The sequence below is a fragment of the Elephantulus edwardii genome, unplaced genomic scaffold (assembly GCF_000299155.1).
Source record: "Elephantulus edwardii isolate Elephantulus edwardi_28Jun2011 unplaced genomic scaffold, EleEdw1.0 scaffold00121, whole genome shotgun sequence".
Classification (NCBI taxonomy): Eukaryota; Metazoa; Chordata; class Mammalia; order Macroscelidea; family Macroscelididae; genus Elephantulus; species Elephantulus edwardii.
The window spans coordinates 4,825,732-4,848,743 of record NW_006399871.1 but is presented as its reverse complement, the minus strand read 5'-3'; the positions used below and the strand labels follow the sequence as shown (position 1 = coordinate 4,848,743).

General features: G+C 46.4%; 1 protein-coding gene across 1 annotated transcript in view; it reads right to left on the bottom strand.

Moving 5' to 3' along the window:
- Positions 1–2,258: 2,258 nt before the first annotated feature.
- Positions 2,259–23,012, bottom strand: part of SLC6A20 (solute carrier family 6 (proline IMINO transporter), member 20) — a 43,821-nt gene continuing 23,067 nt past the window's right edge. Inside the window, exons 4-11 of the mRNA XM_006893049.1 lie at positions 20,925–21,152; positions 18,510–18,620; positions 16,142–16,383; positions 14,396–14,558; positions 11,262–11,466; positions 9,298–9,457; positions 4,130–4,295; positions 2,259–2,408 (exon numbers count right to left, since the gene is read on the bottom strand). Coding sequence (XP_006893111.1) covers positions 2,259–2,408; positions 4,130–4,295; positions 9,298–9,457; positions 11,262–11,466; positions 14,396–14,558; positions 16,142–16,383; positions 18,510–18,620; positions 20,925–21,152 — 1,425 coding nt within the window. The remainder of the gene's footprint in view (positions 2,409–4,129; positions 4,296–9,297; positions 9,458–11,261; positions 11,467–14,395; positions 14,559–16,141; positions 16,384–18,509; positions 18,621–20,924; positions 21,153–23,012) is intronic.

Here is a 23,012-nt window from a genome sequence, read left to right as displayed (position 1 = left end):
TCCTAGTACCCCACTTTGGATTCGTGCTCAGCTCAACGGCACCCAACAACAATAACCAGCCTTTTCCTTTCTTCATTGGGACACTGGTTTTGGCCACATACCAGAATCACCCAGGGAGATTAGCACTGACTGAGGCCTGGATCTCCCTCCACCCCAGAGAGGCTGATGGACTGATGTGGGGGCAAGACCAGTGTACTCGGTGCTAAATGCTCCAGGTGATTCTAAAGGTCATTCACGGTGCAGGGGAAGAACTATGATGTAAGTAATGATTTAGGATGCAAACACCTTTCCCAAGGGCTATTAATAGAGTCAAACTTACTTTAGCCGTGGCTGATGGAGTGAAATCTGAACAGACACTGAATGTTTAAAATTCGAGTCAAGTGGAAACATACATAACAGGAATGGGGAAAATGATGGTTGAAATCTTGGAATAGGAGACTTGGGAAAGGCACAGTGAATCTTTTCAGGATCTTGATGCGACATATTAGATTGTTGCCAATACTGTAGAGATCAACACATTTAAAGCAGCCTTTTTTTTTTTTTGAGTAGGGCACTGTTGTTTCTGACTCTGCTGTTGAAGATATTCAGTTGCTATGCAATGAACACACTGCCATTGGGTTTTTGTGGTTTTTTCTTAATTGGAAGATTGCATTTCAAGTAGAGTATCAATCTGTAATTTTTCACCTATCAGCTATTGTTTAGCACCTCCACATTTCACAGATCCATGTCTCTTTTTGCTGTATCAGGAATGACTGAACCTGAAGGAACCAGGTCCAAGTCCTGATGGTTTCATTCCTCAGGATACCTGGTATTTAGGACTTTACCTACTGTGACTGAAATCTGATTGGGAGACAGACCCTCTACTGTACATTTTGTTGGGTTTTTTCATTATGTCCATTCTTCAAACATGATAGTGAAAGCTTTTTTACAATAAAGAGCCATCTGATGAGAAATTATAGGATTGAAGATTTGCCATAAATAAATGCTGGTTCATACATTTTAAGTGCACGTGATCTTTCTATAATGATATCAGGTGAAGCTGTGAGTATAAGTTGGAACTTAAGGAAGCAGAAGCCCTTCCCAATGCCTATTTTTACTGTTGAGAAATCGGTAGCGTGAAAGAGAAGTTAAACACATCTGTAGTTCAATCTCTCTCAAATGACTCAAAGGAGTATTCTGCAATTCCATGATTGAAATGAAACACAGACTATTTAAAGCCGGAAAAGACCCTCTTACATTAAGGGTGACCTTGACCTACCTTATTGAAGTTTTAAAAAAAGATGATTTTCAAGGTGGGCTAATGCTACATCATAAATAATATACGGTGTTTGGTGACAAGATGCTCTGTTTGAATTATATACATTTTAGAAAACTTCCTTATGCATAGAGAAATAATTTAAAGTTGATTATAGGTGATGTCTGTGGTCTTTCCTATAAAGAGTTGGCCATAATGTTAAAATATAACAGCAAGTTGATGAGAAAGTTAGATTCCTCTTCATTCTCACAGTGGCTTCTGGCTCTTTGCCTATTCACTAAAACATCCTCCACCAGGTCCTTCCACACAGGCTCTTCACATCACCAGGCCCGAGGAAGATTGGGGTACACAGTGCAATGGGGGCCGTTTTGGTAGAGAAGCCTGACCTTGGTTCCTCTGTGAGACCTCCGCTTAGAGAAAGGGGATCCCCCTTTGTGGGCCACGTTTCTTTATAGCTAATCATATTAGTATTCAATGAGTGGAGGGAGAACACAGAAATTTTACATTTACCGCGACTACAAAGAATTCATACCAATGACAATAAAACATGTTATCTTAGGTGCTTAAATATTCAAACTGATACAAAAAAAGATGGCCCTGTGATCTTTTGTGTGTATTTTTCTTAACAATAAAAACGGTTAGATTTTATTGTATACAAATTGTAGCCCAATTTCAACTTAAAGTGTGTCTTAATTCTAGAACTTTCTTAGAATAGACAGCAGTATTCTCCAGGACCGGCTTGACCAACACGCCTCCCTTGATGACAAGGAAACAGCACAGTGCGGCCTCAGGAGGAGGCAGAGGGGAAAGAGCCACTTAGCACCCGTGTGTGAGTGCACACCCTCCAGGGAGGTCTTCCTCCGCTTTCTAATTCTTCTTAAAGACTCAGGAAGTTGGCCGACTGATGCCTTCTGGCTTAAATCTTTTCAAAGGCAGCCAAAGAGGTTCCGCCCCCAGAGCTGTGATGGTGAGCAGCTGACTTGGGTCTCTGGAAAACCATCTCTCAGGCCTCAGGGGCTGTGTCTCCACGCTTGAGGCAGCGCATGGCAAAAGTCCCCAGAGCCCCCAAGGGGATGCACATGGTGGAGGAAGCCACGAGAAGCCCAATGAAGGCCAGCGCATACGGCGGGTAGTCCTTGGTCACAAGCTGGCCCTGAAAGGAGAATTCAGGGTCAGCAGATAGAACCTCCCCAAGATGATTCTTAGGAGCACGCCACACCCTCCAGGCCTCAGATCCCCCATGGTGGTGCAGGAGCTGGAGCTGATGGGCTTGGGAGTCTGTGCCTCTCAGGCCACCCCTGGCCCTGCAGGTCACTAGCAGGTACTCCAGATAGACTGTCTGCCCACTTATCTTTTTCTTCCCCTTAAACAAATAGACTAATAGCACATGCTCTGACTTGTGTGCTCAGAGCTCTTGTTTGGAGCTAAGCCATAAACAATAACCACAAGCAACAGTTTTAGGTTTGTGGCTACCACCTCCAAACCCCAAAACCAAACCAGTGCCATCATCAAGTCAGGTCAAGCCCGTGTGGGTCACAGTCAAACAGAAGCGTGGTGTGTACACCAGCTGACACTCACAATGGGCTATATGCACCGGCCATAGTTAGCTTTAGTTTGTAGTCAGGCAATTACAGAAAACAGACAATAAGGCATTTGGGAACTATTTCAGCAATGTGGAAGAGTAATCATGCGTCTGTTTTTATCTTAATTCTATTAAAAAATAGAGCTTGTTTTTGTCTACTTTTTCAATTCACTTTCTAAGTGATTCCTGTTGATTGCATTTTATGAGTATTAGTTTGCTAGGAGCTGGAGAAAAACAACAGCAGCAAAGCTTCTCCCTATGATGCCACCGCCCACGTCATACCTGTGTAGGCTCTGTGCTCTATGGAGTGGTGTAAGTGGGGTGTCTTGGGGTCTGTATACCCCAGTGTGGAATTACCCAGCTTATGGTGAACACAGGTTAAGAGATCAGTACGTAAGCACAGGTCAGTCCAGTCTTGCTTTTTAAATGAGGTAATTTGCCCCAGTATACATGCTTCTCTGCATATACCCACAGGAAAAGAAATCCAAATTGGCCACTGGGCATAACTCCCTTGAGGAAGTAGATTTGTTCATGGATGGCCCAGACTGAGTCTCAGATTGATATGACTTCTCTGGCCGGTAAATGCTCAAATATTGTCCTTCTGGCTGGTGTCAGTGGCTGCCGGACCCCTGTGTAAGCAGTACTGTCCCGGTCACACCTAAGGTCAATGCAGACTCACTCAGGATCCAGGAACTCAAGGCCCAAGGCCTTGTTCCACCCAGGCCTCAGCGGGGCCTCCTGTAGAGGTCAGAGTTCAGGAGCAAGGGGTCATGCCCTCCAGCTTGATTGGTTTTTACTACAGTGGAAGGAGGTCAGAGGGCCAACTGACCAAGGGAATGGGTGGGAAACAGCACCTGGAAAGGGAGACTTTTCCTCAGTTTTCAGAAAAAGTCCACTGAGGAGCTCTGGACAGGACACACACACTGCCCATCACTGCTATTGAGGGCCCAACGAAACAACAACTCCTTGCCGTAGAGTCAGAATCAACCCCTAGCTGACCCTCCAGCAGGTTTCCAGAGGCGGTAAATCACACAGAGGAAACTGCCCATCTTTCTTCTTTGGAGCAGCTGGTGGATTTGAACTGCCTACCTTTGGGTTGACAGTGTAATTCCTTAACTGCTAAGCTACCAGCACTAAGCATTTTTAAATACTTCAGTGATGTTTCTTTGTTGGGACACATAACCTGGTCAAGCCCCCGAGGGGATTTATTTCCTTGATTTCAGAGCACCGGAGGCTGGTGCTTTGCAGCGACCTTGGGGGCCGAGCCCAGCCCTATGGGACAGGGAGGGTACCTGGGAGGCGTCCCAGGCCTGGTATTGCAGCGTTCCTGTGAGGATGTAGTCACACAGGTAGAAGATGAAAAGGCTGATGATTAGCAGCGGGCTCACGCCGGCCCACATGATCTTCCAGTACCAGTTCAGGCCACGGCCAGTCATGGACCGCAGGTCACTTTCAAATCTATTTAGAAACAGGAGAAAAGTCTGATTATCTTTGAAGCTGGAGGCGAGGGCAGGGAGCTTGCACATCCCTGCTGGGTCTGGAAGATTCTGGTCTGGGCACCAGAGATGCTGGTGCAGGACCTGGATACAGGGAGGGAGAGGCTGCACCAGGAATCGACACTATGACTTAGGCTTTCAGCTTCCAGAATTGGTCCTTCTCTAGTGCTTTCTGTGGGGAGAGTGGTGGTGTTGGGGGTGAGAGGTGAGAAGGGCGGAGACCACCACAAAGATGTGGCCAAGAACTGCCCCCTGACATCAAAAGACATCTTCCGGGTATAGGGCTTCTCGTGAAGACTGCTTAGCACGAACCAGAAGGACAATTTCCAGGAAAAGCGAGAACATAGAATCAACAGGACACCTGCCAAAGCCCAACCTTGCTACCTTTACTAACAGCAATTCTAACAGAAATGTCCCCGGAGCAGAATATTTTTTGTTCCTTGAAACCAGAGCAGATTTGCTGGGTGTTATACACTGAATTGTTATTATGTGCCATTTGAATCGCCTGCAACTCAAAGTGACCCTATGTACAGCAGCTCTGAACCCTGCTCTATTCTGAGCCAACCTCATTGTCTCTGACACACCTGTCCCCATTACTCTAGTCACCGAGTCAATCCATCTCATCTGGGGTCTTCCTCTCTTGCACTGTCCCTCTATCTCTCCAAGCATGATGTACCTCCTGGCAACATGTCCAAAATATGTGAGACGGAGCTTCAAAGTCCTTGCCTCCAAGGAGCAGCTCAGTTTCACCCTCTCCAGGACATTGTGTCCCCTCACATATGCACTGAAGTCCTTTATCTATGGAAAAGACTGGGAATGGGATTTCATTTTGAGATATTAATGTAGTCATAGCAAACCTAATCACTTCTGAGTGGTCAGAACCAGTCCAAATAGAAAAAGAACATGCACAGTTGTAAGATAGACCCTGTGTTAGGCCCTGTCTACAAGCAAAGGGACCCTGGGATTGCCAGCAGTTACCATGAGGCAGGGGAGCGGCCAACAGAAGGACTCAACAAGGCTGAGCCGCTGGTTTAGATTTACAGCTTCCAGAACTGGGAGAAAAGAAATTTCTATTCTTTAAAGCCACCCCCTTGTGGTACTAGTATTATAGTAGCAAAAGGGAGCTGAAACACAAGGGCGGAGGAGGACTGAATGACGGATGATGGAAGCACTTTGGCCTCTTGAAACTAGAGGCAAGCCAGCGTTATTTCAAACTTTGCCCACCCTCACCACCACCCTGACTTCCATCAGGTCCACACGCCACCTCTCTTTTTCTTTCTGCTGATTTTAGCGAGAGTTGTTTCCTCGTGGTTTTGCCAGGCTCTGTATTTCTCCATAGTGCACACAGAAGTACGAGACGTCTCTTCAGCACTTTGAGGAACGCTGACCACCAGCCCAGTGTCCTCACTGAGAGGGGAGAGAGGACCAGGGCTGCCACGTGACTTGTCTGAGGAAGGGCTGAGGCAGGGCTAGAACCTGGGAGGCCTCCCGTTTTCCTGCCTCTTGTCCAGAGCTTTTAAAACTGTTCCCACAGCGAGGAGGCAACCATGGCAGGAGTCTGAGAGGGGCCTTGTATGGAGCAGAGGCTCCTCTAGTCCCTAAGAAGTTGTAGTGCTAAGCCAAAAGGGGCACTTCTCACACTTTAAATCCACCAATGACTCCACAGGAAAAAGGTAATCTCATCCCTTGTGGTAACAGCCTCCAAAACCTGCTGAAGGGTGAGCTATGTGTTGGTTCCAATTTAAGAGTTTGGATTGGAGTTGCAATCACGTCTTGCATATTTGAGACCTGGCCTGGTGCCTCCAGGCTGTGGATACACATGTGTATGCAACACTTGGGACTTTGAGAAGTGCACGAAGCGAAGGTGTTAGTGTTTCCTTAAATTTTTATTCCTAATCCCACCTCCTTGTGGGGGAGAGTTGGCTGGAGAAAGCCACTGCAGGACACTGTCAACAAGTCGCCACTAGATGGGGCTGTGCCCAAACAAACAGGAGGCCTCGGCGTCTCAGGCCACTAGAGTCTTCAGGGCCCCCCTGTTTCTCCCTGGGTCCCCATCACTTATCAAGCCCCTTTTGATGGAACAGTGTTCCCTCTATCTGGTGGCTCCAGTTTCTCTCTGTCCCCTGTACCATCTCTGTACCTCCAGATACCTACCTTCTCAAATTATTTTTCTCTCTAGTCTGGCCTTCCTTGGGTGACCAGTTGTCCCAGTTTATCTGGAACTTGGCCTGTTCTAATCTGGGGAGTCCTATGACCTAGATGATCCCTCAGTTCTGGACAAAGAGTGACAGGTCACATGAACACAAATGTCTGGGAGATGCCAGTAGCTGGCGGGGGCTCAGGAGGTGAGGAGATAGAAGGGTAGGGAGGAGAAGAATTCCTTAATCAGGTAAGTTTTAGAAGCGCTGCACATCATACCCCTCACTCCCTATGAGACTCTCCATGCTCCAGGGCCCTGGGAATTCTACAGAGAGGACTCTATTTGGCTTTGCTTGACTTTTAAACTCAAAAGCTCACTGCCATCGAGTCAGAGTCAACTCACAGTGGACCCTTCAGTGGTTTTCAGAGTCTGTAAATCACAGGGGAGGAGAATGATCACCTTTCTCCCAGGGAGCTTCTTGTGCGCTCTCTCCACCTTCCCAAGCCTGACGTTCCTCTCCAAGGACTGGGCCTTCCTTGCAACATGTCCAAAAGTATGTGAGATGGAGCTTCAGAATCCTGGCCTCCAAGGAGCATCCTGGTTTCATTCTCTCCAGGATGGACCTGTTCTCTTGGTGGTCTCAGGAAACCAGCGGAGGGAGGTCCCAAGTGGGAATCAGCTCAACAGCCTAGGTAGCAAGCTCCCTGGTGGGGCCCAGGCTGCAGGTTTGGAGACCTTTCAGTATAAAAGGTGCTAATAAGTTGATTCCAACTCAAGGTGACCCTTGTGACGAGGCTGTAATCTTTATAGATTTTTGTTTTCTTTATAAAAAAATCTGAAGAGAAAATAATATTCTCATCACTGAGCCAATAGGCAGCATCATGATAGATAGAGACAAGGTTGAAGTTGTCAGCAATTTTCTTTTACTTGGATCTACAATCCACACATATAGTAACAACAGTCAAGAAATCAAAAGACATGTTGTTGCAATGGAGAAATCTGCTGTCAAGGAGCTCTTTAAAGTGCTAAGGAGCAAGGATGTCACCTTGAAGACTAAGGTGGGCTGGACCCAAGCCAGGGCATTTCCAATGCTTTACATGCAGCCTGTGTTGGACAATGACTATGGATGACTGAAGAACTGATGCCTTTGAATTGTGGTCTTGACGAAAAGCATTGAATATACCACGAAATACCAAAAGAACCAACAACTCTGTCTTGGAGGAAGTGTAACCAGAGCGCTGCTTCGAGGCAGGGATGGGGACATTTGGTATCACATACTTTAGGCAAGCTGCTATGAGGGCTCGGTTCTTGGAAAAAAGACGTCATGGTGGAAACAGTGAAGGGTCAGAGAGAGAGAGGAAGACTCAATCAGATCAACTGACACAGATTGTAACAATGGACTTGAGCAAGACAGAGATCATGAGAATGGCATATGATAGGGCAAGGTTTCTATCTATTCTTCATAGTGTTGCAATGAGTCCTAATCAATTTGAAGGCGCTGAACAACAACAACAACAACAACAAAAACAACAACAACAACAACAACAATCTTTATGGAAACAGATCACCTAGTCTTTTTCCTACAAAGCTTCTGCTATTGTTGTACCATCAAGTCAGAACCGACCCATAGCTGAGCCTCTGGTGGTTTTCAGAGGCAGTTAATTGCACCGGAAGGGACCATCCTTCCCCAAAGAGCAGCTGGTGGGTTCGAACCGCATTCCTTTGGGATGGCAGCACAGCTTTTTGCCACTAGGCCACCAGCTGCTAGATGGATTTAAAATGCCAATACCTCAGTGCCCAGCCAAGTGCTTAACCTCTGTGCCACCGGGATTACTTGCACAGACACTAGTGGTTCTCAAAGTACGTTTCCGAGATCATAGCATCAGCATCGCTGGGGAGCTCATTAGAAATGGGAGGTCTTGGTCTCTGACCCAGACCTCCAGCATTAGAACGTGTCGGGGTGGGACCCAGAGAGGTTACGTTTTGACAAATGCTCACGTGGTTCTGATGCAGCCAGAAGCTTCTCTATGAAAAATGGTGTGAAAATGGCAATTAGCTTTAAATTGCTGGATGAGCTCTCCCAGCTGGCCACGGAAACGAGGATGGTGACCCGAAACTGCTCACTGGCGCCCCGTCAAGCGGCAACCGGACCTGGACATGCTGCATAAGCAGCTCTGGCTTGACCGCTGCTCGTGGCCCGAGGCCCGAGGCCCAGCTGCACATTCCATCCCCAGGGGGATTCCAAACATCCCGGCGCTGCGCTGACCACCAAGGGCTGGGAACCTACGGCATTTCGAGTTTGCCGAAATTTCTAGGGCGTAAGTTACCAGCTGGCCTTCACTCAGGGCTCATGAAGAATGCTGATGTTGGCCAGGGATCAGAGCCTCTTAGTGGCCAGAGGCACTTCCCTGCCGGAGCGCATCACAGGCGGGGCCCACTGATAGACACCCCGTGATACAATGTGAAAACATGGAAAATAGAGGACACTGGTAGAGGGCAAATCTGGGGCAGAGGGAAAATTTTGCAAATCCAACCAAGCAGCCAGTTGTGGTGGAGTCCATTGGCTTCACGATGACCTGTATGACAGGGTACAATCGTGCGCTGTAGGATTTTCATGGCTGATATTCTGGGAGTACATTGCCAGGCCTTTCTTCCGCACCTCTGAGCAGACCCAATGTCAACTTTTTGGTTAGTTGCTGAGCATATTAACAGTTTGCACCTCTCCCTCCCCCTCCAGGGACTCTTTCAGAGGCAAGGCCAAGCTTACAGAAACCCATCAGTGTGGAAACCACTTGGCCGGCAGGGGACATGGGGCGTGCCTCACCTCCTCAGCCCGAACACGTAACACACGGAGATGGTCTCCACCAGGACGATGAGCAGCAGGGACAGGGTGGCCGCGTAGTCATTGAATATGTCGAACCAGTAGCTGCCGGCATCCATGGTGAACACCATGCCAACGGCGCAGCTGAGGAGACACACCAGACCTGCGGGCCACAAGACCACCTACTCACCTGCCTGAGATGCCGCCGTCCTGGTGGGCCCTGCAGTCCACAGCGGCAGACAGCTCCCCAGCACACCCCCTCCCCGCCCCCCAGCCCTTGCCTGCGTATCCAATTGTCCAGGGGGCAGCAGGAGCCGCAGAGCACCTCCTGGCAGGGCATGGTTGGTCAATGGGTTCATCCGAATGAGTTGGAAGAGCTGTTGCCACACAGTTTTGTTTCTCAGAATGTAATGTGTGTGTGTGTGTGTGTGTGTGTGTGTGTGTGTGTGTGTGTGTGTGATAACAAGGTCTCAAAGAGTGTCAGCTGGAGTCACTGATGCAATTCACAGAGGTGTCCTGCAGGGGTCAGTGGGCTCAATGGAAAGGCAGAAGTTGTGGGCATTGCTATTGGGAATCTCAGCAAACTGTCTTCCAGACTGGTTGTACCATTTTACAATCCCATCAACAGTGTATGAAAGTTCCAATCTTTATGCATCCTCTCTGACAATCTCTTGGTTGCTGTCCTGTTAAATAAACTTTGCCACTTTTGTGTTTTGTTGTTTTCTTTATGAAGGTCTTTTGTGTCTCTTACTTCCTTCTCTTGACACATTTCCCTAGCAAGTACTTCTAATACAATATTGATTAGGAGAGGTGACAGTGGGCATACTTGTCTGGCCCCATTTGCAAGGAGAATGCTTTTAGTCTTTCTTCATTGAGAATCTGTTGGGAATCTCATGCAGGCTTCTGTCTGAGCTGGGGTGGCGTGGTCCACGGGGAGTTGTGCGGCAGGGTCAGTGATTAGTCAGTTCCATCTCGACAGCACTGCTTGAGTTTTTGTCCGGTCTCCATGCTCACGGGAGGTAAATCAAGGGACGCCTGAGCCGTGGAGGACCTTCATCAAGATCTCCTAGACAAGGTTCTATCCCCCAGGTGGGAAAAGGAGAACGTGAATATCTGCCCAGCTCCAATGTGCGAGGTACCCTCCAGGTCAGATGTCAGTGACCCCCTCTCAGAGATGAGGAAGGCAAATCTCAGAGATGTCATCTGACTCCTTCCTTGGGCCTTATGACAGGTAAGTGGCAGAGACAGGATTCAGACACAGGACAGTTTGTTTCCAAAGCCTGAGTTCTTGTCCCAGTCCCCTTGAGGTTGCCTCCTTTGGACACCCCAAAAGGAAGCGTTTGATTTTTCTAGTTACAACCCCAACCCCGCTCTTTCCACTGTCACGCCACAGACCGTCAGCACACCAAGGGCTTCCAAGTGGCGCTTGCTGGTTCAGTCACGACTGATGAAGTGAAATTGAACTGGATACAGATTCGTAAATATGAGTGAAATGAACCCATAACTGGAATGGGAAAAATCTAGAAACGCAATCTTCTTAGAAAATAAGGGCAGTAATAACACACAAGTCAATATTTTTTCTGCTCTTCACTGCTTTCAGCCAGCATCCATCTAATACCAGCAATGATATCTCTCATTTGATGGCCTCTTCTCAATCCAGCTTGAATTTCTAGCACTTCTCTCTGGAAAGCTGGTCATCTTTGAGGAATCTTCAGAAGATTTGACCTCCATGTCATTGTAATGACTTTTGATAATTTCTTCACTCTAACAGAGGGATTGATGTCTTATTTTTCTACGTTCTTAGATTATCCAAGATGAGGAGATGACCACGGCAAGAAGGTTGTGAGGTTGTTGACGACCTCTGACCGCCTCTAAAAACACAAAGCTCCCAGGAAAACCCATTCAATCCACTTGCTCTCCACCATCCCAACCTGCCCTGCCCCCACCCGCACGGCTGACCTGCTGACCTGAGATGGCCTCCTTGGGCAGATATCTGGAGACGACCTTGCTGTCGGTCAGCGGGGTGAGGATGGCCGCTGTGTTCCCTAGCATACTCCCAATGCCCAGCATCAGCAGCATGAAGAAGTACAGCACCGACCACAACTGGGACACCTCCATGTTTTTAATGGCCTCGGTGTAGACGATGAAAGCCAGGCCAGTCCCCTGGACTGCCTGCCCGTGGGGAAAAGACACCAGTTACACACCAAGGGACTTACACACACTGGATGGTGAGCCCCTTTATAGACCCTGGACCTGGATTCCTATTTCTGCTGGCCACAAGAATCACATTCTATGACTGGACCGTCCATCTGCAGACCAGCCCCTCAGACTCAGCTGGGAGAAAATGGAAATGTGAATTACCAGAAGATAATATTTATAGAGGAGGCTGAGAACTCTCAGTTAGTTTTGAACACCGAGTCCCCCTCTCCCATCCAAACTCTTGTAAATTCTGAATTAAATAGTATTTGGATAAACTTCTGCTTCTATTTTCATGACTATGTATTTTACGACCTTGGTGTCTGGGTACTAAGATGGAACAGAGGGTTCACAGCCAGGATGCTGTGGAACTTACTTGAGGAAATAACTTGGTTACCTCTGGCAAGAGGGTCAAAATTATGTGTGGCCATATTTCTGTGCTAATGTTGTTGCAGAAATATTAAGATGTGGCACAGTGGTGAGGTGGAGAACTTCAGTTTAATGACAAATCCCTTGAGGTAGTTTTAAAGGAATCATGCTTTGGATGTGCCACCTGGCTTAAATAGACTTCTACATATATATGTATATGTATATGTATGTGTAGATATATACACACATACATGCATATATACACACATACATACATACATATACACACACATATATGTATATATTTTTATATATACACACACACTTCTACTTTTAAGCTATAAGTAGAAGCAAACTCTCTGGGTGCAGGAGTGGTGTCTCTAATTTAAGACCCAGAAATTAACATCAAATGGTGAACTCAAAAACAGAGATTAGGGGAGCTCTGGTGGCCTAGTGGCAAGGAACTGCAACTACAATCCCAGAGGCTCAGGGTTCGAACACACCAGATGCTCTGCCGGGGAAGGAGGGACAATCTCCTCCTGTACCAGTCAGATCTGATTTGACGGTACACGCACACAAAAAAATAATTTAAAAAAATAAACAAAAAACCCCCAGAGATTAGAAAACACATAAAAAGGCAAGCAACTATGAGTCAGTATAAATAAGAAATACTATATTTAAAACACTTCTTTACAAAGGTTAGATTGCCATTTACACACTATCAAACTCCTCCCTCCCAAACCTCAAACTCATTGCCATAGAATTGAAACCAACTCATAGCTGACCGGCAGATTTTTCAGAGGCTGCAACTTGCTCAGGGGATTGTCCATCTTTGTCCTTTAGACACTGGTGAATTTGAACACCAGAGACACATCCTCTATCAGCCAGCAGGCTCACCCTGTGCAAAAGCTCCCTAAGAACTACACTGCCAGAGCTCTCTTTATTCAGAAGACAGGATACTCAATGGCATGCCAAGGGGGGGCATAGAGAATGCCCACCTTAGGTGTAAACAATAAAGAGGTGGTGGTACGTCACCTTAGAAAACATAGTAAAACAAGAAAACCTTCCAAACATTTAATTTCTTTTTATTATTGTCATGAGCTGGTACTTCTCTGTCATGTCAGTGTCTCTCACTAGGACAGACTAGTCTCATTCTCCTGTCCACAGCCACCACTGATATTACTGTGTATGAAGTGTTTAAATAAAATACAAAGATAAACATACAAGCATAAACTATTAGAATGAATAAGTAAATTTTTTAAAAGTGCTTGAAAACAACAAAAAATATGATTATAGAGTTAAAAAGCTTAATTGGTAGTTACATACATGATTAGATGCAGCTGAAGAGAGAATTAAAAATTGGAAGACATATCTTAGGAATGAATCAAGAAAACAGAAGAAAAACATAATGGGGGGAAAAGGAACAAAAAGGTTAAGAGATATATAGGACAGGATGAGAAGGTATAACAGGTAGAACAAGATTCTTAATAAAAGATATTTTTTAAAAAAATCTATGACTAAAATGAATTGAAGAATGAAGGATTTGAATAAAAGATGAACTAACGTATACCCCTAAATAAAAATTACAAATAAAAAAGATATTTCCTTTTTCAAAATTAAACTATAGAATCTATACAATTCTAAGAAAAATTTTTCAAAGGGATTATTTTTCCAAAAGAAAAATTGATTCTAATGTTCATGTGAAAAAAGAGAAAAGTCTCAGTAAGTAAAGATAATTTTATAAAATTAAAAAAATGATAATTTTAGCAGCAAATTTTTTTAAAAGAATAAGCTAAATATAAACTAAGAGGGAGTTGGGTAAATATATTTTACTAGCTATATTGAATATATTTTGTTTAATATATATTTTCATTATATATCATATAAATATATATTATGTATATTTTATTTTTAATGTATATTATAAATGTATTTTAATAGATATTGCTGTATCTGATATTATGATGTTACTGTATGCTGTCGAGTGGGAACTGACCCATAGCTGACTCTCCGGTGGGTTTTCAGAGGCAGTAAATCACACAGGAGGAGACTGCCCATCCTTCTTCCACAAATGGGCAATAAACATGCTTAAATGAATATTCTTGTCTCTAGTAAACAGAGAATAGCTTAGGATAAGTAACAAAGGAACTTCAACTTTGCCCCTATTGTGTTCTGGTTTGTTTTTCTCTTTTTCTTTTATGTTCTATAGAAATCTGAACTCCAAACGACAAAGTAAGAGTTATTAGCACTTTCCTGCATTTTTGAAACTTAAAAAGAGGAAGGGGGGTGGGGAGGACACAGACAATCTGAAGAAACCTTATGATAATCAGGGCTCCTACTTAGCCCCTGAGAACAGTGGTTCTCAGCATTCTCTGCAAATGGACAGGGGACATAAGTTTCTTTTCCTTGATTTTCAGGGACAGCACGTTTCCCTGAAGCCCCACCTTCCGCCTCCCACTGCTTTCTTATCTGTAGCCTTTGGAGGAATTGGGTTCCTTTGAAGCTGCACGCTCCCTAATTTCCACAGAGCACTTACTGTGTCTAGCTCTGATTCCAAGCTGCAGTTTTTAATCTGGGGGAACACCTCACTGTATTTGCTTGGGTAAGTGGACGCCAGGTAGGTCTTCATTTGCTCCAAGTTGCTGGCTGTCAAATAGCCGTCTTCAAGTTCAAAAGAATTGGTCAGCAGCAGAATCACCCTGTCGAGTAGACCATCAGATTGGCCTTCACTGAACAGAAAGGCCATACAGTCTCCAAACCTTCTCAGAAGCCTGGGGTTCTGAGAGAGGCTGCCCCTCCCCTCAGTCTCTTATTTTCTCATTACATAGGTCACATTAGATCCCTCTCCCCTCCAACAAAGAAATTTCTGTTGACTAGTGCCCCTTTTAAAAGGGCAGGATCATTCTGAATGACTCTGAGGAAATTTCAAATAAGATCAGCAATGACAGCGGGAACTAAGCCTACAGTTAGACTATATTAAGCCTCCCGGCCAGTGCTCTCCAATGAAACTGTCTGTGATGATGGACAATGTCTATATCTGTGCTGTCCAATATGGTAGCCACTAGCCGTGTGTGACGACTGAGCAGCTGCAGGGTGACAGAGGAAGCTGCACGCTGCTGTCGTCTCTGATTTAAATTTATCGGTAGTCATTTGTTGCTAGTGAATGTCATAGTGGACCGAAGACTCTGGAGGAAGTGTCTTTTATATTTAATAAAGAACTACAAAAATGAAAGCCTTTAATTTATATAGCTGAACTAGAGAGCTCTTCATTCCTCTTGAGGTGGGAGAGATGGGGCAAACGAAATGATAACTTGTATGTTGAATGTCCTAGTGTGTTAAGTGTTTTGAAAAGTTGAGCCCTCCCTAAAGAAACCAGAACTGCCACCCACGCAGATATATGCACACCCTTGTTTATTGCTGCTTTGTTCACAATAGCAAAGAGTTGGAAACAACCCAAGTGCCTATCAACAAATGAATGGATAGAGAAGCTCTGGTATATTCAGACAATGGGTTACTACACTGCATTGAAAAACAAGGAACTCATGCAATATTATTCAAAATGGGTGAGCCTGGAGGACATTATGCTGAGTGAAATATTTCAGTCACAAAAGGACAAATACTGCGTGGTGCCACTGTTGTAAAATGGGACTGACATTGGAATTGGGGGGGGGGGAACCTAAGAAAAGAGGGGATAAATAATGTATACTGCTTAGAAACAGATGAGGTAGAGAACTGTTTAAAAGGAATATATGATTAGGTATTATTTTCATGACAAGATTCTAGAAAAAGAAATTCATAGTAAAATTAACTGTGGACTGGAGGAGGAGAGGGGATTGTATAACAATGAAATAATTTTTTTTTTCCTTTTCAAAGAGAAATGTGAACTAAGGAGAGGGGTGGGAAGGGAGAAAAATGTGTAACAATGAATGAATGAGAAAAAAAATTAAATGGGAAGAATAGGCTGTGAAAAAAGGGAAAATGTATATTGGATATTACATATAATATGAATGACATTGTTCAATTAAAAAAAAGGAGAGAAAAAAAGAAAAAGTTGAGCCCTTTCATTCCTACAAGGCAGACATGGAGTTGCCCGAAGTCCCTCAGGTACTTGGGAGTCGGTGTTGGTGTTGGTGTAAATTTGAATCCTGCATTGAAGTCTCAGAGTTGGAGTTCTTGATTTCCTGGGGACCACTGTGTCCCAGCTGCCCCTCCAGCTCAGAGCTTCGGGGAGGACTTGTTTCCCCATTTCAAGTGGGACTTTAGAGGGGCTACCCAGGCTTACTTGTTTAAGCAGTTCTCGTAGTTAAAGGTGGCCTTGAAGCCATAGATGGAGAAGGTAACGATGCTGGCGAAGATGGAGGTGGAGCTGTTGATGAGAGACACGATGATGGCGTGCTTCTGGCAGTTGTTGGCGGGGTCGTTGTAGCTGGCAAAGGCAATCAGGCTGCCGAAGCCCAGGCCCAGGGAGAAGAAGATCTGTGTGGCTGCATTGATCCAGGCCTTGGGGTTGGCCAGTTGCTCCAACTAGAGGGTCAACAGGGGATGGGGGACAGGCCTAGTGAACCCTGGGGGAGAATCTTAGACTCTCCGATCTGCAAAGGGAAGGAGGCCCAGCGCAGGGAGGAAAGGGCACATGAGCTCACGGCCAGGCAGAGGCAGGCCTGAAGCCTGGGGCTTTCTGTTCCCCAGCAGATAAAGCACACAAGCTCTCTTCATGGTGTATCCACAGCCGCTTACACGCTGGAGGCTCTCTAATGAAATGGTCAGATACAACAACCCAGCAACATATTACGTCCCTCATCTGTGACCTTCGCAGGCAGCTAAGAGTCTCAGCATCCAGGGCGTAGTGGAGGCCTAGGCCTGGCTTTGAATCTCAGCACCAGCACTAATGGGTGTTTGAAAATGGGAGGGGACTACTCTGCATCATTGCATTTTATTTCCAGTGTGGGACTTGCTACATGAGGAACTTGTCCTGCCCCAAAGGCCTGAAGCCTCTATGGAACACGGAGGGGGGAGGAGCACTGTGGGGTACCTGGAGAGCACTGGGTTCAGGAAGGGCCGCAGACAGCCTGACAAGAGAGAGATCTGTCCCTACGAAAAACGGGGTGACATAGATGAGCTGTAAGTAGGAGAATAATATTAATGGTAGACAAGCTTCTTGTTGTTTGCCATCTAGTCATAACTGACCTGTCAGTGGGTTCCCAGAGGCAGTTAATCACAGGAGAGAAGATTTCCCATCCTTCTCCTGAGGAGAAGCTGGTGGATTTGAACTGCTTGCCTTTGGGATTGCTGCACAGGGATCACAGTGCAGCTGCCTACCACGAGGACACTACAGTAGAAGGTGAGTTTTAGGGATTGAATTGTGTTCCCTCAAAAGATAGGCTGAAAGGGAGCTCTGGTGGCCTAGTGGCAAGAAGCTGCACTGTCATCCCAGAGATATGTGGTTTGAATCCTCCAGACGCTCTGCTGGAGAAGGAGGGGCAATCTCCTCCCGTACCAGTCAGATCCGATTTGACGGTACACACAAAAATAATAAAATAAAAATTTAAAAAAAAAAAGCTATGCTGAAATCCTAACCCTGTCCCTGTGACTATGACCTTATTTAGGGGAAATAGGTTTTTCATTGTGGTTGTTCAATTAAAGAGGTCATGGAGGAGTAGAGTAGGTCCCGAGCCCTTCTGACAGGGGTCTTATAAAAGGAAAGAATAGGTATATGGAAAGAGAGTCATCCATGGCAAAGATATTATGAGAAGCTATATCTACAAGCCAAGGAAGCCTAAGAAATACCCAGAACTCCCAGGAATTCAGGGAGCTCAGGTGGCCTAGTGGTAAGGAATTGTGCTGCCAACCCAAAGGCAGGCAGTTCAAATCCACCAGCTACTTCATTGAGAAAGATGGATAATCTCCCATGTGTTTTACGGCCACTGGAGAATCAGTTATGAGTTGGTTCCAAACTGAAGGCACACAATAACAAAAGCAGAAGCTTGGAGAGACAAGGACGGACCTTCCCCTGTGTCAGGCACTGTAGGTCTTGCCTATACCTTGAAAGTGGCGTTTTAGAGTGCTGAGAAAAGAGAATTCTATCTTTAAAGGCCCCCACCTTGTGACCTTCTGTTATACCAGCACAAAATGACTAAGACAGTGGTTTGGAGCAAGACTTGGGGTGGGAGGAATGGCCAGCAATCAACCGGAAGAAGGGGAAGCTAGAACGGTGGAGTAAAGACGTGACACCCTAGGATTATGAGGGACAGCTGAAGATGTCATAGTTTGCTCTAGGTCACTCACTTGAAAGTGAGTGGTTCAAACCCGCTCAGAGGGACTATGCAAGAAAAGCCAACTTTTGTGAAAATAATCACCGAGAAAACCCTGAGGTGGAATTCCAGTTCTCCACATGAGTGGTTGCCGTGAGTTGGAATTGAGTTGATGGCAGGGGGCTGTTTGTCCTATAAGGGTTTTATTATGGGCAGCGGTGGTGGTGGTCCAGCCTAGGTAGGCGATCCAGGTAACCAACACCGTCACTGCAACCTGGTGGGTTCACATCAACCTCCCTGGGTCCTCTCTGCCATCCTTGTCCCCTTCCCCCCTTCCTTGAACTTGGCAGGATGGGGAGTGCACCCTCCCCTCAGGGCCCCCTCTCTCCACATGTGTACCTTGGGAGTGAACATGTACGTCAGGCCGTTGGTGGCTCCGTGGAGCGTGAGACCTCTCACCAAGTAGATGATTAACACGCAATACGGCAGCGACGCAGTGAAGTACACCACCTGTGGGCGCCAGAGGACAGAGTCAGCTTCCCCGAGGCATGGTGGCCACGTGGCCCCCTTCTGCTTAACACAACTCCATTGTCCCCCCAAACCTTCACAGTGTCTCTGGATAGTCCAGAGAGATTCTTTGTCAGATGCAGGTTCTGTGTTGGAGCTGGAGAAATAGGGTGATAGGATGTGATTGTCTACATCTGTACCAGCCAGGAAATCACAGTCAGCAGAGAGAAGTGAAACAGATCTTTGTTACGGACTGAACTGTGCCTTTCTCTCCTCAGATTATTCGTTGAATTTCTGGTTCTACCTGTGGCTCTGAGGTTGTTTGGAAATACTTCCCAGCCCCTCCCCCCCCCCAATGCTAATAAAGGGAACACTGGTTGCCTACTGGCAAGAATCTGTGCTGCAATCCCGCAGGCCCTTGGTTCAAATCCACCAGTTGCTCCACAGAAGAAGGATGGACAATCTCCTCCTGTGTAGATTAACTGCCTCTGAAAACCCACTGGAGGGTCAGTTATGGTTCAGTTCTGACTCAGTGGTACACAATAACAACAACAATGCTAGTAAGGTCATATCATTGTAGGATGGGTCCTAAACCTAATAATTTCTTGGTTATAAAAAGATCAGAACAGAGAGAGATACTCATTTCATGTGAGGGCCAAGGGATGCCAAGGGACATCTGGGCTACAGACAAGGAGGAATCAACATGGCTGAGACTCCGGCTTGGACTTTTAGCCTCTGGAAACCAACCATATTACTTCTTGGAGATTTCTAAGTAAAGAAATCAATGTTAAAAGAAAAGGTGATCAATCCAGTAAGATGCACTTAAAGGAAAAGGTAGATGCACAGTGTGTGTGCAAGGCTCTCCCCCTTATTACAGGTGAGTCAAATATAACTCTGAGCTTCCTAGTGGCCTAAGCAAAGCAGGAAACACAACCACTTACCAGATGTATAAAGTCTCAAGGGGGGAAAAAAAGTCAGGAGTGTGAAGGCAGGCCAGCTTATCCCAGGGCTGGGCTTTGCCAAGTGCTCATAAAGCACAAGTTTTAATGGTACCAGTCTAACAACCAAGGTCCCTGTCATAAATACCACTGACTGGATTTTTATGACAATTCTCATGAAAGGTTTCACTTTTATGGACTTTAAAATTGCACCTAAATGAGATTTTTCGCCAACCAAAGCCTCTATTTCTACGGATTGGCATCACAAGTTCAGTGATGTTTTATCTTTGGTTTCCATGGTAACTCTAGAGGGTCAGCACATATCTGGGGTTGTTGTTATTATTAGTTCTCATTTTAACAGCCTTCAACCAGACAGCTTCAACCAGCTACGCAAGGTGGGAATTTTTACTTGTAAATCAAAACTGGTTTGTGAGGTTCGTTTTGTGTGCACATGGGCAATTCCTTTAAGAGCACGAGGCCCCCTGTGTAAATGACACTTGGCAACCCGTGTCCAGCTGGACTCAATGGCACTTGACCCTCCTGTTGCCTCCAAGGCATGATACCATCTTCCTGTCAAATGCTAAGGAATCTAGGGTTTGTCCCATGCCCTCTCACCCTGAGGACACCAGGCGGAGGTGTGTGTGTCTTTTTTATCATAGTTCATTAGATAGAGGGCATTGTAACTTGGGAAGAGTAATAAATCGATCCAAGACTTCAATAGAAGAAATCAAGTACAAGATAGAGATGTTGTTGTTAGAGCCTTGCCCCATTCTGCTCTATGCTCAGAGTCTTGGAGATGCTTGAACCCATTGTTCCTATGTCAGTGCATCTTTCCAAGGCCTTCCTCCAACCCTCCACCTTTCCCACCATCGTGGAGATGGGGCAATAGGAAAAGCGGGCACTTGGTTAAAGGTCTGAATGAACTTGATGGAGAACTGGCAAGGGGCACTAACATGTATAAATAGCCCACGGGCACAGAGATACTCAGGAAAGGCCCTGGAGTTCCTCCCTCGCTGGATGAGAAAATTCTGGAGGCTCCCTCCCCTCTGGAAAAGGAAGCTTTTCAGAAGGCTCCCTGGAGACATTACTAAGTTGGCACACATCTCCCCATAAAAGAACTCAGTAGGGCTGCTGGATGCATGGCAAAGCCTACCATGAGAACCTATTTCTGACCAATCTACAAAACTCCTGGAGTGAAAACAAAGGAGATCCTAAAAAACGGTCCAAGAAATGAGTTGGCCCCATGCTCGCTGGAGGGAAACGTTGCCCATTCTACGCAGCACAGCTTCTGCCCCCCACACAGGGGAGCCTCTCGGCCTTGCCCAGGGCTGGCCCAGCACCACCTGCAGGCAGAGCCCCGGGGGCCCACCTTGCCCGTTGACTCAGTGCCCCTCAGGATGCACAGATACACCACGAGCCAGGCCAGGATGAGGCACAGCGCCGGCTCCCACTGCACCCCCGAGTTCTCCTGGATGGACGGGGAGATGTTGAGGGTCTTCCTGTACCAGAAGTACTGCGTGGAGGTGGCCTTCTCACATTCCTCATCGTAGCTCGTGTGGTTACCGTTCAGCGGGCAGACAGACCACGGCAGGGGATCCTGTGGGAATCAAAACACACGTCATGCAGAGAAGATGAGAGCTAAGGCCAAAGATCAGGGGGTGACGAGGAGGTGACCTTGATAAGAGCTCCTGGCAGGGTAGGGTCCTCATCCCCAAAAGGCAGATGGACATCTGACAGAGGCAGAGGAGAGGAGAGTATACAAACGGACAATTGTCAACCAACGAGGACCATGATCTTTGCAGTGATTGGATCAGAAAAGTCAGGCATTGCTGCACATTTCCACCCCCTCCTTTCCTTGTCCTCCCACTGCATCCACTTTGCAATGCCCTCTTGTTCCAGATTGTTGTCATACATACAATCTAATCACACACGCCTTTCAGACAGTTCTCCCCTCATCTGTCCCAATGCAACGTTCATTATCTGTCCATTCTTTTCCTATTCTCCGCCTAACCCCCCATGCCAGTCCAATTTTATAACAGTGGAACAATGTATGAATGAAAAGCCAACCTTTCTGTAAACTTTTGTTCAAATTAAAAAAAAAAAAAGGTTAAAAGGAAAATCAGACAATGGTCACTTAGTGGCAGTTTCCCTACTTTTGGTCCTGCTTTCAACTCAGATCACAGGAAGTCGAATATGCTTCCCCAACCAATCCCACAGGATGCGTGGCTTCAAAGTCGGCCACCTCCAGCTGTCCTGTGCCAACAAGCCCCAATCAGGGTACACCTGACACCTGACACCTGGCTTTTGTGCTCCCTTAAAGCTCTCCCTTCCAGTGTCTGACAAATACAAGTGATGGTAGCCTCCTCTCTTATTTCATCAAGTTCTCAAGAAGCAGCCTCTGCTGGTTCTCATTTAGGAGCTCTGGTGGTAGTGGTTAAAGCATTTAGGTGGTTAAGCAAAAGGTCAACAGTTCAAACCCAACAGCAGCTGTGTGGGGGAAAGAGGCAGTCTGCACCCATAAAGAGTTACAGCTTTGGAAACCCCTTGAGGCAGTTTCATTCTGACCACAATGTCTGCTAGGGAGCTCTGTTAGCCTAGTGGTTAAGAATCTGCACTGTGATCTCGAAGATATGCAGTTCAAATCCACCTGGGTGAGTGAAGGCAGGTGAGTGAAAGCTGGTGAGTTAAGGCAGGTGAGTGGACGCAGGTGAGTGAAAGCTGGTGAGTTAAGGCAGGTGAGTGGAGGCTGGTGAGTTAAGGCAGGTGAGTGGACGCAGGTGAGTGGACGCAGGTGAGTGAAAGCTGGTGAGTTAAGGCAGGTGAGTGGAGGCAGGTGAGTGAAAGCTGGTGAATGAAACCACATAAGTGAAGCCCCATTGGAGTCAGTCAGTTGACACGAGCTGAGGCGTCATGCTGAATTTGGCCCAAATTTTTGACCCACAGAACTGTGAATAAGAAAATGATCTTTATTTGAAGTCAGTAGGATTGAGGGTAATTTGCTATATGACAGGTAACGGAAGCTCTGGTACCCAGTTCTTGAAACCCATGTGGCCATTTAATCTCCCTCTTTGCACTCCACGATTTGAGAAGCCACCTGCAATAAGACTTCCCTCATCAACACTGTGTCTGACGACTGCCCTCACCACCGCACCTGCCCTTGGAGCTCCTGGTGTTTGGCGGGGTTGAGGACACTTGAGTGGGAACGGCAGGTGTGGGCCTGGGTGTGGAGACCCGTGACCTCAATCCCCTAGCAGACTCTTGATCTATCTGCAAATCGGCATCTTCCACATCGATCCTGAGCCCAGCACCGTGGAACCCTCCTCAGCCCAGTCCCAGCATCCTCTACCAAACAATGGGAGAGAAAGTAGGAGATCCCTGCTGTCTTTGGGATGAAAATGAGCTTGTCAATCCAATGGGTGGCCCAGGGTGTAAATCCCATGTCTGTTAGGTGGTTGAC